Source organism: Gorilla gorilla, chromosome 13 (assembly GCF_029281585.2).
Source record: "Gorilla gorilla gorilla isolate KB3781 chromosome 13, NHGRI_mGorGor1-v2.1_pri, whole genome shotgun sequence".
Classification (NCBI taxonomy): domain Eukaryota; kingdom Metazoa; phylum Chordata; class Mammalia; order Primates; family Hominidae; genus Gorilla; species Gorilla gorilla.
In genome coordinates, this window is record NC_073237.2 from 17,640,001 (window position 1) to 17,652,228 (window position 12,228).

At 46.3% G+C, this 12,228-nt stretch overlaps 1 protein-coding gene across 1 annotated transcript in view; it reads right to left on the reverse strand.

Annotated features, from left to right (window-relative positions):
• The window catches only part of LOC129524472 (B melanoma antigen 3), a 51,478-nt gene extending 41,095 nt beyond the window's left edge, over positions 1-10,383 (reverse strand). Inside the window, exons 1-2 of the mRNA XM_055350063.2 lie at positions 10,369-10,383; positions 8,799-8,899 (exon numbers count right to left, since the gene is read on the reverse strand). Coding sequence (XP_055206038.1) covers positions 8,799-8,899; positions 10,369-10,383 — 116 coding nt within the window. The remainder of the gene's footprint in view (positions 1-8,798; positions 8,900-10,368) is intronic.
• Between the last annotated feature and the right edge of the window lie 1,845 nt (positions 10,384-12,228).

Sequence of the window (12,228 nt, forward strand, 5' to 3'; positions counted from 1 at the left end):
AGTAGCTGGGACTACAGGCGCCCACCACCATGCCCGGCTAATTTTTTGTATTTTTTAGTAGAGACCGGGTTTCACCGTGTTAGCCAGGATGGTCTCGATCTCCTGACCTCATGATCCGCCCGCCTTGGCCTCCCAAAGTGCTGGGATTACAAGTGTGAGCCGCCGTGCCCGGCCTAATTCCATTTGTTTTCAAAGAACATATATGCCTATGTCTGTACTTTTTTTCTAAGTACATACATGTCTTATCTACAAACCAAAAACATCTGGAAAAATATACAAAAAAAGTTTCCAGTGATAACCTCTGGGGAGTAAAACTGAACTTGTGATGTATACCTTTTGTTAGAATTTGAATTTATGAAAAGCACATATACCTTTAGAATAAAAAGTACTTTAAAATAAAGCTCTATCATTTACAGTAATGCAAAGCGATCCAACTCTCAAATTCCCACATAATCATGTTATGTAGTGAAGCTTTCTAGGCTGGGGGAAAAAATGTAACCCCTTATAATAAATATATAAATAGATATAATTTCATCAATTTCATTCATTATGGGTATACATTTATACATCTATTTACAAGTAAGTCTGTGTAAATACACATATCCACACCTGCTAAATAAGTATGTTCTGGCCAGGCGTGGTGGATCACGCCTGTAATCCCAACACTTTGGAAGGCCAAGGTGGGTGGATCACCTGAGGTCAGGAGTTCAAGACCAGCCTGGTCGACATGGTGAAACCCTGTCTCTACTAAAAATACAAAAATTAGGCAGGCATGGTGGTGTGTGCCAGTAGTCCCAGCTACTCGGGAGGCTGAGACAAGAGAATCGCTTGAACCCGGGAGGCTGAGGTTGCAGTAAGCCAAGATTGTGCCACCGCACTCCAGCCTGGGCAACAGAGCAAGACTCTGTCTCAAAAAAACAGAAACAAACGAAAAAAGTATCTAATCAGGAGATTTTGATAAGTTTTTCAAGCACACCCTTTTTTGTGAAACTGAGTTCTAACCTGAAGAATACCTGGGATTATATGGCGAAAAAACACAATATATTAAAATTTTAAAACAGTTCTTATTTGAGGCTCAAATTTTATGTTTTTGGGACTACTTCGACTTTTTTTTTTTCCCCCTGAGATGGAGTTTTGCTCCTGTTGCTCAGGCTGGAGTGCAATGGCGTGATCTGGGTTAGTGCAATCTCTGCCTCCCGGGTTCAAGCGATTCTCCTGCCTCAGCCTCCCAAGTAGCTGGGATTGCAGGCATGCACCACCATGCACAGCTAATTTTGTATTTCTAGTAGAGACGGGGTTTCTCCGTGTTGGTCATACTGGTCTCAAACTCCCAACCTCAGGTTATCCGCCTACCTCGGACTCCCAAAGTGCTGGGATTGCAGGCATGAGCCACCACGCCCGACCAACTTTTTGTATTTTTAGTAAAGACGGGGTTTCACCGTGTTAGCCAGGATAGTCTAAATCTCCTGGCCTCGTGATCTGCCCGCCTTAGCCTCCCAAAGTGCTGGGATTATAGGCATGAGCCACTGCGCCCGGCCGAGTGTCACTCTTAATTTTTTAAAATTAAAAGAAATTAAATTTCTCAATTCTGGAGGCTGGAAGTGCCAGCTACTCGGGAGGCCGAGGTAGGAGAATCACTTGAACCTGGGAGGCCGAGGCTGCAGTGAGCCGAGATCGTGCAGCCTGGCGACAGAGTGAGACTGCGTCTCAAAAAAAAAAAAATAGTGTCACTTATGTCACTCAGTTTGTGGTATTTTGTTATGGTAGCTCTAGCAAACTAATAGGAGAGGCCTCTAGTTTACACTATTTAAATTTTCTAATTATTTACTTTTTTTTTTAAACACCTGGTGGAGTGCAGTGGCACAATCACAGCTTACTGCAGCCTCGAACTCTTGGCCTCAAGCAATCCTCCCAAGTAGCTGGGACTACAGGCATGCACCACCATACCTGGCTAATTTTTATTTTTTGTAGACATGAGGTTTCTCTATGTTACTCAGGCTGGTCTTGAACTCTTAAGCTCAAGTGATCCTCCAGCCTTGGACTCCCAAAGTGCTGGGATTACAGGTGTGAGCCACCATGCTCAGCCTACACGAACTTTTTTTAAACTAGCAGGGGTTATGTGAATAGTGGGATTACAGATATTTTCTTCATTATGCTGGTCCATATTTAAATCCTCTCCCCCTCGCAAAAAAGGTAAAAATATACAGCCATAAAAAAGAATGGAATCATGTCCTTCGCAGCAACATGGATGGAGCTGGAGGCTACATTCTTTTTCATCCTTTATCCTAAAAGAAGTAACTCAGAACCAGAAAATCAAATACCACATGGTCTCATTTCTAAGTGGGAGCTAAACAATGAGTACACGTGAACATAAAGATGGAAGTAACAGACCAGAGATTCCAAAAGAGAAGGTAGAAGAGGAGGTACACAGGTTGAAAACTACTTATTGGGTACTAGGGTCACTTTGGATGATGGCTGCGCTAGCAGGTCAAACCTCAGCATTACATAATCTAGCCATGTAACGAACCGGCATGTGTACCGCCGAACCTAAAATAAAATAATTTTTTTAAAAACTGGTAAGGAAAAAAGTATTAAATGACATAACTAAATATTCCAGACATCATTCTACCATATGTTGTCCAAGAAAAACTACATTTTACCTTACTGTTTATCATTTGAAATAAAATATTATGTTAAGATATTTTAAATTTTTACCAGTTCCACAAGGGAACTGGGAAGTAGAAACTGAAGAACACTTTGTTAAACAAGTCCTTGGGGATTAAAGAAGTAATAGCTACGAAGTATACAACAGTGTGATGAGTGAATCCTTCTCATATTGGGGTTAAAATGGTCATTATAGCTACTGCGTACCACAAATCCAATCAAGTTAGGTATTTTGTACACATTATCATTTAATTCTCATTACAACCCATCACGATAGATGTTAATTAGTATGTCCCCTATTTTTCGGATAAGGAAATTCAGGATCAAAGGGATTAAATGGCCAAGGTCATACAACTAAGAAGTGAAAGTGCTGAGACTCAAACCCAAGTTCGTGTCTTAAATCCCATGCTGTTTGATATTAAGGACCACTTGTGTTTAACAAATATTAAACACCTGCTACACACACACACTGTGCCAGATGTATAAGATAGAGCCGTGACCCAAGAAACACAGTCACTATTCTCAAAAAACTTAGAATCTCTGCCAGGAGCAGTGGCTCATGCCTGTAATCCCAGCACTTTGGGAGGCCAAGGCAAATGGATCACGAGGTCAGGAGTTCAAGACCAGCCTGGCTAAGATGGTGAAACCCCACCTCTACTAAAACTACAAAAATTAGCCGGGATTGGTGGCAGGCGCCTGTAATCCCAGCTACTTGGGAGGCTGAGGCAGAGAATTGCTTTAACCAGGGAGGCGGAGGCTGCAGTGAGCCAAGATCGCACCACTGCACTCCAGCCTGGGCGACAGAGTGAGATTGTCTCCAAAAAAAAAAAAAAAAAAAAAGCCTTAGAATCTCGTCTTTAACATTCTGTTGCATGTATGTTTTTCCTAGGATTTTTGTTGTTGTTTGTTTTTTGTTTGCTTTTTGTTTTTGAGACAGAGTCTCACTCTGTCACCCAGGCTGAAGTGCGCTGACGGGTGCCATCTCAGCTCACTGCAACCTCCGCCTCCCGGGTGCAAGCCATTCTCCCGCCTCAGCCTCCCGAGTAGCTGAGATTATGGTGCCTGCCACCACGCCTAGCTAATTTTTGTATTTTTAGTAGAGACAGGGTTTTGCCATGTTGAACAGGCTGGTCTCGAACTCCTGACCTTAGGTAATCTGCCTGCCTTGGCCTCCCAAAGCAATGAGATTACAGACATGAGCCACCGCGTGCCCGGCCTTTTTTTTTTTTTTTTTTTTTTTTTTGACACAGAGTCTCTGGCACACAGGCTGGAGTGCAGTGGCACAGCTCACTGCAACCTCTGCCTCCCAGGTTCAAGCAATTCTCCTACCTCAGCCTCCTGAGTAGCTGGGATTACAGGCACACACCACCACACCAGGCTAATTTTTGTATTTTTAGTAGATAATGGGGTTTCACAATATTCACCAGGCTGGTCTCGGCCTCAGCCTCCCAAAGTGCTGGGATTACAGGCGTGAGCCACTATGTCCGTTCTTGTTTTTCTTGTCTTTGTAAATAGACTTTAAAGCTCCTCAAAAGAGCTGGAGTATAAACGAAAATACAAAGAGCTTTGAGTCTCAGATCTGGAAAAATTCTAGCTTTATCATATACATACATAAATTTAAATGCTGGATTCCTCACCAGTAAGAGGGTCTTGGATTAAGTGATATAAAGTAGTCCTGTGCTTATCCATAGGAAATACATTTCAACCCCATACCCCACCCCTGCCTGGCTCCCATAAATGCCTGAAACCACGGATGCTACAAAGCCCTATATACACTATGTTTTATATTTTTCTTTGCCTCCAATGAATTCCCTCTCTTGGCAATTCCTTATAAGTTACCATGCAAAAAAATATAAATGTATCTCATTTATCTGTTCTCCCCTACCCCCCACAAACCTATCTACCTCTCACGGGACTAAGAATTGGAAAGGCCTTAGTGCAGCCACCACCTAACCATAGAAATGATCCAAACTCACATACTACTACTTCTTTATTCTTCAGTAAAGTTCTCCAAACTAAAATGAAATATGTAGTTTGAAAATATGTAGTAAAAATACAGCTTTTTAAATATATCCTCTATGCTATTTCATAGCCACTTCACAGTGACCCTACTTCCCCATTTATAACTCACCCAGTTAGTTATTAGTATACAACTCTTAATCAAAAGTAAAAATGAAGGGCTATGGAACTGTTCTCATATCCCGTTAAGTGCCTTAAAGGCACTGTACTCAGCATTCCACATGCATTATCTTATTGAAAGCGCAGTGTTTAATGAACTTGCCTAAAGCCATATCAGAACCACCAGGAAGCACAATTTCATTGTATTTTGTGTGAATGCCCTCCCCGGCACAAGAACAGAGCTGTACAATGAAGTGGTCTGGGTCACACAGCTAATTAAGTAATGGAGTTAAGGCTCAAAAACTCTTCAGTGTCTGATGAGAAAGCTCACACTCAAAACCTCCAAAAAACACTGCTTCGCATCACTGAAATTAAAGAATAATAATACAATATAAATAGAATAAAATGAGAATTCCTTGTTATATAATAAGCCAGTTTATCAGCTTTTTTTGGTGAAGGAAGAAAGGGCAACATAGTGATATCTTGTCTCTACTAAAAATTTAAACATTAGCCAGGTATGGTGGTATGCACTTGTAGTCCCAGCTACTGTGGAGGCTGAGTAGAGGGAGGATCACTTGAGCCAGGAAGGTTGAGGCTGCAAGGAGCCATGATTGCATCACTGCACTCCAGCGTGGGTAACAGAGTGAGATCCTACCTCAATAAATAAATAAATAAATAAATAAATAAATAAATAAATAAAATAAAAATTGCCTCTGGCAAAACTGCACATATAGAGGCACAGGGTGTTTTTTTTCCACCACCCCAATGCTACCTCTATAACTCACAAATGATAGTTTTATAAAGATAACTACCTGGCATTCAGGTTAAAATGACAACTGCACCCAGAATAGGAAAAACTATAAATTATGCATTGGACTCTGCAATCACCAGACCCTACTTGTAAATTTCAATGGAGATTCACTTTATTTCAAAATTAGAAAACTGATCTCAGAGTTTAAAACCTCATTTACAGCTTCAAAATATTTAGAATCTAGAATTATATAACAAATACTTATTTTCTTAGCATGCAAAAATTATTTACAAATCATTTAAAAAGGATAGTCAACTTAACAGAAAAATGCCTAGCTCATTTTTGTATTTTTAGTAGAGAAGAGGTTTCGCCATGTTGGTCAGGCTGATCTCAAACTCTAGACCTCAGGTGATCCACCCACCTCAGCATCCCAAAGTGCTGGGATTGCAGGCGTGAGCCACTGCACCCGGCCTTAACTATTTTTCATTAAGGTAATGAAATAAGTTAACTTCTCAATACTTTCTTTCTTTTTTTTTTTCTTTTTGAGACAGGGTCTTGCTCTGCCACCAGGCTAGAGTGCAGTAGCATGATCACAGCTCACTACAGCCTCAATCTCCTAGGCTCAAGTGATCCTCCCTCCTCAGTCTCCCGAGCAGCTGGGGCAACAGGTGCATACCACATGCAGCTAATTTTTTATTTTTTATTTTTTTGTAGAGACGGGATCTCATGATTTTGCCCAGACTGATTTTGAAATCCTAAGCTCAAGCTATCAGCCTGCCTCAGCCTCCTGAAGTGCTGGGATTACAGGTGATGGCATCCGGCCTTCAATATTTTCTTGATGAAAGAGAGGACTTATTACTAGTCCTAGATTATTATGAAAAACAGCAATATCATGATTACATTTTTGTTCCTCCTCCCAGTACTGTGTTCTATTAATTAGATAAGAAATGGGAATGAACAAAAATAGACATTAAATCAAATGTTTTTTACTTTCTAAAAGTCAAAAATTCTAATGCTTTGTTTACCTAATCTACAAATATTTATCTTACTACTTCTATAAATAATTGAATAAAATCTTAAAGGAACTAAAAGAAATAATGGGACTTTTCACTACACAAAAGATAATTACCTATACAATGAAATGAGGTGAAATTCTTAGAGCAAATGTCTTAAAGTATATCATACAACAAGCTTAAGTTAATAATATGAAACAGTTAGAATGCCCCCACCCTAATAAACTATGGACAAAACACGACTGGACAATTCACAAGAAACACAAATAATAAAATTCAAAAAAAGGCTGACGCGGTGGCTCATGCCTGTAATCCCAACACTTTGGGAGGCCAAGGCAGGTGGATCATGAGATCAGGTGCTCGAGACTAGCCTGGGCAACATAGTGAAACCCCATTTCTACTAAAAATACGAATAATTAGCTGGGCGTGGTGGTGGGTGCCTGTAATCCCAGCTACTTGGGAGGCTGAGGCAGGAGAATTGCTTGAACCTGGGACACAAAGGTTGCAGTAAGCCAAGATCACACCACGGCACTCCAACCTGGGCAACAGTGTGAGACTCAGGTCTCAAAGAAAAAAGAAAAAGAAATGTAAAATATTCGTTAGTCCTACTAATCAAGTAAGCAAAAACTTAGAACTAAAGTACTTTTTTTCAGTTGTTAAGATAAAGACTTTAGTATATTATACTTGACAAAGGTTTGATAAAACTAGACCTATCACACATTGCTAATGACATTACAAATTGATGCAGCCTTTTTAGGGAGTGGCATTTCAAAACTTTAATAAAAATAAGAGATCAGAGCTGGGCATGGTGGCTCATGCCTGTAATCAAAGCATTCTGGGAGGCCAAGGCAGAGGAGATCACTTGAGGTCAGGAGTTCAAGACCAGCCCGGGAAACATGGTGAAACCCTGTATTTTTAGTATTCTACTAAAAATACAAAAATTAGTCAGGCATAGGCCAGGCACGGTGGCTCGCACCTGTAATCCCAGCACTTTGGGAGGCTGAGGTGGGCAGATCATGAGGTCAGGAGATCAAGACCATCTTAGCTAACACGGTGAAACCCCATCTCTATTAAAAATACAAAAAATTAGCCGGGCATGGTGGCAGGCGCCTGTAGTCCCAGCTACTCAGGAGGGAGGCTGAGGCAGGAGAATGGCGTGAACCCAGGAGGTGGAGTTTGCAGTGAGCCGAGATCACGCCACTGCACTCCAGCCTGGGCAACAGAGCGAGACTCATCTTGAGCGAGACTCATCTCAAAAAAAGACAAACAACAACAACAAAAAATTAGCCGGCCATGGTAGCGCACCTGTAATCCCAGCTACTTGGGAGGCTAAGACAGGAGAACCGCTTGATCTCAGGAGGTGGAGATTGCAGTGATCGGTGGCCATAGAAGCCCTCCTGAGCAGCAGGCAGAACAGAATCTGCTATAGCAATCAGTCTGCCGGAGAAGCCTCTGCCCCTGTGGCCTGAGGTTCCACTTTCCCCAGGTGACACCATGGCCAGGTGGGCTGAAGAAGTGGGAAGGTCAAATCAACTGGCCCAGCCAGGATGCCTCTTTGATGATACAAGTGACACCGGTCTAAGCCTCCCCTCTTCTACAGGGGAAACTAGGTGTCCCAAAGAGTGCCCAGAGGCAGGGGACCTGCCACAGCAGCCACCTTCCTGAGAGGTTCCCTTTCTTCCACTTGGTGAACTCCCTCCAACACACAGCTTGCCAGGAAAGCACCCTGTGTCTTACATGGGGGGATCCCATGACACCAAAACCCAGCCAAAGAAGCCTTTTGTCCCTTAAGGGTTATCACAACCAAAAACAAAAAGATACACAAATAGTAAGCCCCTAAATTCTGTTAAGAATGAAACAATGCTGCCACTCACACCTGGCTCAGATGCCAGCAGAAGGACGGCACCATCCAGAGACCAGAGACCACAGGAGAAGGGGGAGGACTCCTCCTTGCCCTGGCTGCACCTCCACCACTGTCACTGAGGCCTGCAGTACAGAACCAGCAGCTTCTTACCCACCCCAGGCCGGGCCGGGCCCCAAAGCTCTCCTACTTCTCCTTCCTGGCCCCTAGACTTGCTGCTGCTGCCACCATTAGCACCGACGCCAAAGGAATCAGCGCTGCTGTCACCCTCCATGCACCTGCCCACCCTCCAAGGCTCCTACCACTTGGCCTCCACGGGTACCCTCCTACCACTCCTGTTGAGCTGCCGTCCCCATCACCGTGGCCGCCACAACCACAGGAGATGAATCACAGAGCTGTGCCATCTTCAGGCCCCAACCTCCAGCTCACCACAGGGGACTCCTCCTTCATCAGCCTGGCTTGGAGCAGCTGGGCAGACAATGCCAGAAAAACCTACAATAGGGTGCAGAAAGTGGCAGTGTTAGAGCCTCACCCTGTCATGCTGCCCACTGGGTGGCTGGGGCCAGTTTCAGCGAAGGCACTCACACCCACCCTCCAAAGTCCAGCCTCTCCTCCTAGACCAAGCTGGCCTCCTGACCTGGGGTGGGGACTGGAGACACCACAGTGTCCGCGGCTCCTTGGGGAGCAAGAACAGCAGAAACTCAGACCCAGCCAGTCCTCCCCACCCAAGTACCAGTTCCCATTCCTGACTCCTCCACCCACAGGACCCTGAGCCCCCGTGGTGCCCACTACTCCATGCCTGGGACTCCCAGATGGTCCCCACAACACAGAGCAAGAGGGCAAGGGCCGGGTAACCATGGTGGGTGTGAGGGCCCTGCGGTGGTCAGAGGATTGCCGCAAAAACTCTGTGCACCCTCCGCGCTCCAGAACGAGCAGAAGTTGTTCACCCTCTAGAGCCCTGAGTCCGGGAAGAGGAGAAGGGCCCCTTCCTCAGAGGCCACCACGGTCGTGGCCACCTCCACAACCTGCCGCTGGAAGCAGCAGTGCAGCTTCCCCCCATAGCGCCCCTAACCTGCCCCCTCCACCACAAGCTTAGCCCCCGGATTGTGCCCACAACACACCCAGAGACTGCTGCAGGCAGTGTAACCCTGATAGCTCCCCCAAACGACCCCTCTGCTCCTGGCAGTGTAACACTCGATAGTGTCCACAACCCATCCCTGCCACGGGTGTTGCAGCACCAAATAGCACCCCATTAAACCCGCCCCCCACCCGGACCACAAGCAGTATAGCCCCAGATAGCGCCCCCAGTCTGCTCCTGTCGCGGGCAGTGAACGCCCGGGGTAGTGCACCCAACTAACCCCCCGACCCCACCTTCCCCTTTTCCCCACGGACAATGCAACATTTCACAGCTCCCCTAAAGCACCCCCGACTGCCTGCCAGATGGCTTTGTTGCTGACATTGTAGCTCACAATAGCTCACCCAACCCGCCCCCTGCATCGGCCAGTGTAGCAGCTAATAATGCCCCTAACACCCCACCACCCGCCGCTGGCAGTGCACGATGGCACACACAACCTGCCTCCAACCCCCTGCCACCTTAGGCAGTGTAGACTCTGATAGCGCAGCAAACCTGCCCCACTGCCAGCAATTCAACACCTGATAGTGCCACCCACCAGCCCACCGGGGCAGGCAGTGCAGCTCCAAAAGCACACCAAACCCGCTCCCCCACCACCCCGCAAGCGGGCAGTGCAGCCGCAGAGAGCGCACCTACCCTGCCACCTTTCTACTACTCTAACAGAGATGCAGACTCCGTCGCCACCACCAACCACAGCCAGGCGAGCCACGGTGGCCAAGGCTCCAGCCGCCAGCGTTGGGCACGGTCCCCACCTTCTCCTAGACCTCTAGCCAGTCAAGAGCAGCTCCAGCTGCCAGCCACCCTCCTACTGCTCAGGCCGCACTCCTACCGCTCCGGCCGCCATCTTACTGCTCCAGCCCCACTCCTACTGCTAAGGCCGCCCTCCTAACACTCCAGCCGTGCTGCCATCTCTGTTGCCACCACCATCCAGAGCAAGATGAGCCACAATGTTACAGGCTTCAACCTCCAGCTCCCTCTTCTCCTGGTCCTCTAAGCAGGGAACAGAGCAGCTCAGTGGGAGATGCCGGAGACCCTAAACTGGCGTGAGGCCTCCTCAGCATGCACATGGAGTTACACGCATGGTTTCTGGACTACATGTTCTGATTGGGTGAGAGAAAATCTCTAGGCCTTCTCTGATTGGACTTTATTTTCATACTCTGATTGGTTGTCCTAAGACTTTCTTTCATCCAATCAGAACATGATAACAAAGTCCAATCAGAGTAGGCCTCCGGGCTTTCTCTTATCCAATGCTGGAACGTGTAGTCCATGAACCGCATATGCATAACTTCAGTACATAAATGGTGCTGAAGAAGAGTCAGGCTATTCCAGGTTCTTCTGTGTCTGCTCACCGAGCTGCTCCGAGCCCGGCTTAGAGGACCAGGACAGACTGGAGGCTGTAGCCTGCTGCACCTTGGCTGGCCTCCTTGCAGTTGGTGGCGACAGACACTGTAGTGTGGCTGGAAAGGTAGGAAGGGGAAAATAGTTTGGGGATAGATGGAAGAGTAAAGAGGGTGGTTAGTGCCAAAAGGAAAAAAGGATGGCGAGCCGGAGAAGGCATTGCATAAAGACGGTGAGGAAAAGATGTTGGGGAAAAAAAATTGGGGGGTAGATGGAGGGGGAAAAACAGGGTGATGAACAGGAGGGAGAGAAGGTTTCACAGAAAGATGGTGGGGAAAAAGTTTTTGGGTAGATGGAAGGGGGTAAGAGAGGGTTGTGAGGGGGGAACGGGAATGAGCAGGAAGGAGAGAAGGTTTGCAAAAATATGGTGGGGAGAGAAGAAAGGGAAAGAAGACTGTGGGTAAAATGATTTTGAGTAGATGGAGGGGGGAAAAGGGTGACAAGTGGGAGGAGAAAAGGGTGCAGAGAGGGAGGGGGAAGAGAGAGTGGCGAGCAGGAGGGAGAGAAGGTTTTGCGAAAAGACAGTGAGGAGAGAAGCTTTTGGGTAGATGGAGGGTGGAAAGAGGGTGGCCAGTGGGAGAAGGGTAAAGAGGGTGGCGAGCGGGAAAGAGAAAAGATTTTGCGAAAAGACGATAGGCAGAAAAGAAAGTGTAGAAAGAAAAGACAGTGGGTAAAAAGTGTATGGGTAGATGGAGGGGGAAAAGAGGGTGGCAAGCGGGAGGAGAATAGAAAGTGTGGCCAGAGGAAGTGGGGAAAGAGGACTGGGAAAAAGGCGATGGGGAAAATACTTTGGGGTAGATGGAGGGCAAAAAGAGGGTGGCAAGCAGGATAGAGGAAGAAGAGGGCGAGCGGGAAGAGGGGAAGGCTTTGTGAAAAGATGGCAGGGAAAAATTGGGGAGGTAGATGGGTTAAAAGAGCGTGGTGAGCAGGAGTAGAGAAGAGGCTTTGCAAAAAGACGGCGGGAAAATGTTTTTGGGTAGATGGAGAAGGGAAAGGGTGGCAAGGAGGAAGGGAAAAAAGGTGATAGGGAAACAGTTTTTGGGTAGACGGAAGGGGAAAGAGAGGGTGGCGAGCAGCAGGAGTGGGGAGAAGGCTTTGGGAAAAGATGAGGGAAATGTTTTTGAGGAGATGAAGGAGCAAAAGAGGGTGATGAGAGCGGGAGGGGAAAAAAGGGTGGCCAGAGAGAGGGAGAAAAGACGGTGGGGAAAAGTTTTGGGGTAGATGGGTGGGGAAAACGGAAGTGAGCGGTAAAGTATAGAAGGCTTTGCAAAAAGGCAGTGGGGAAAAAATG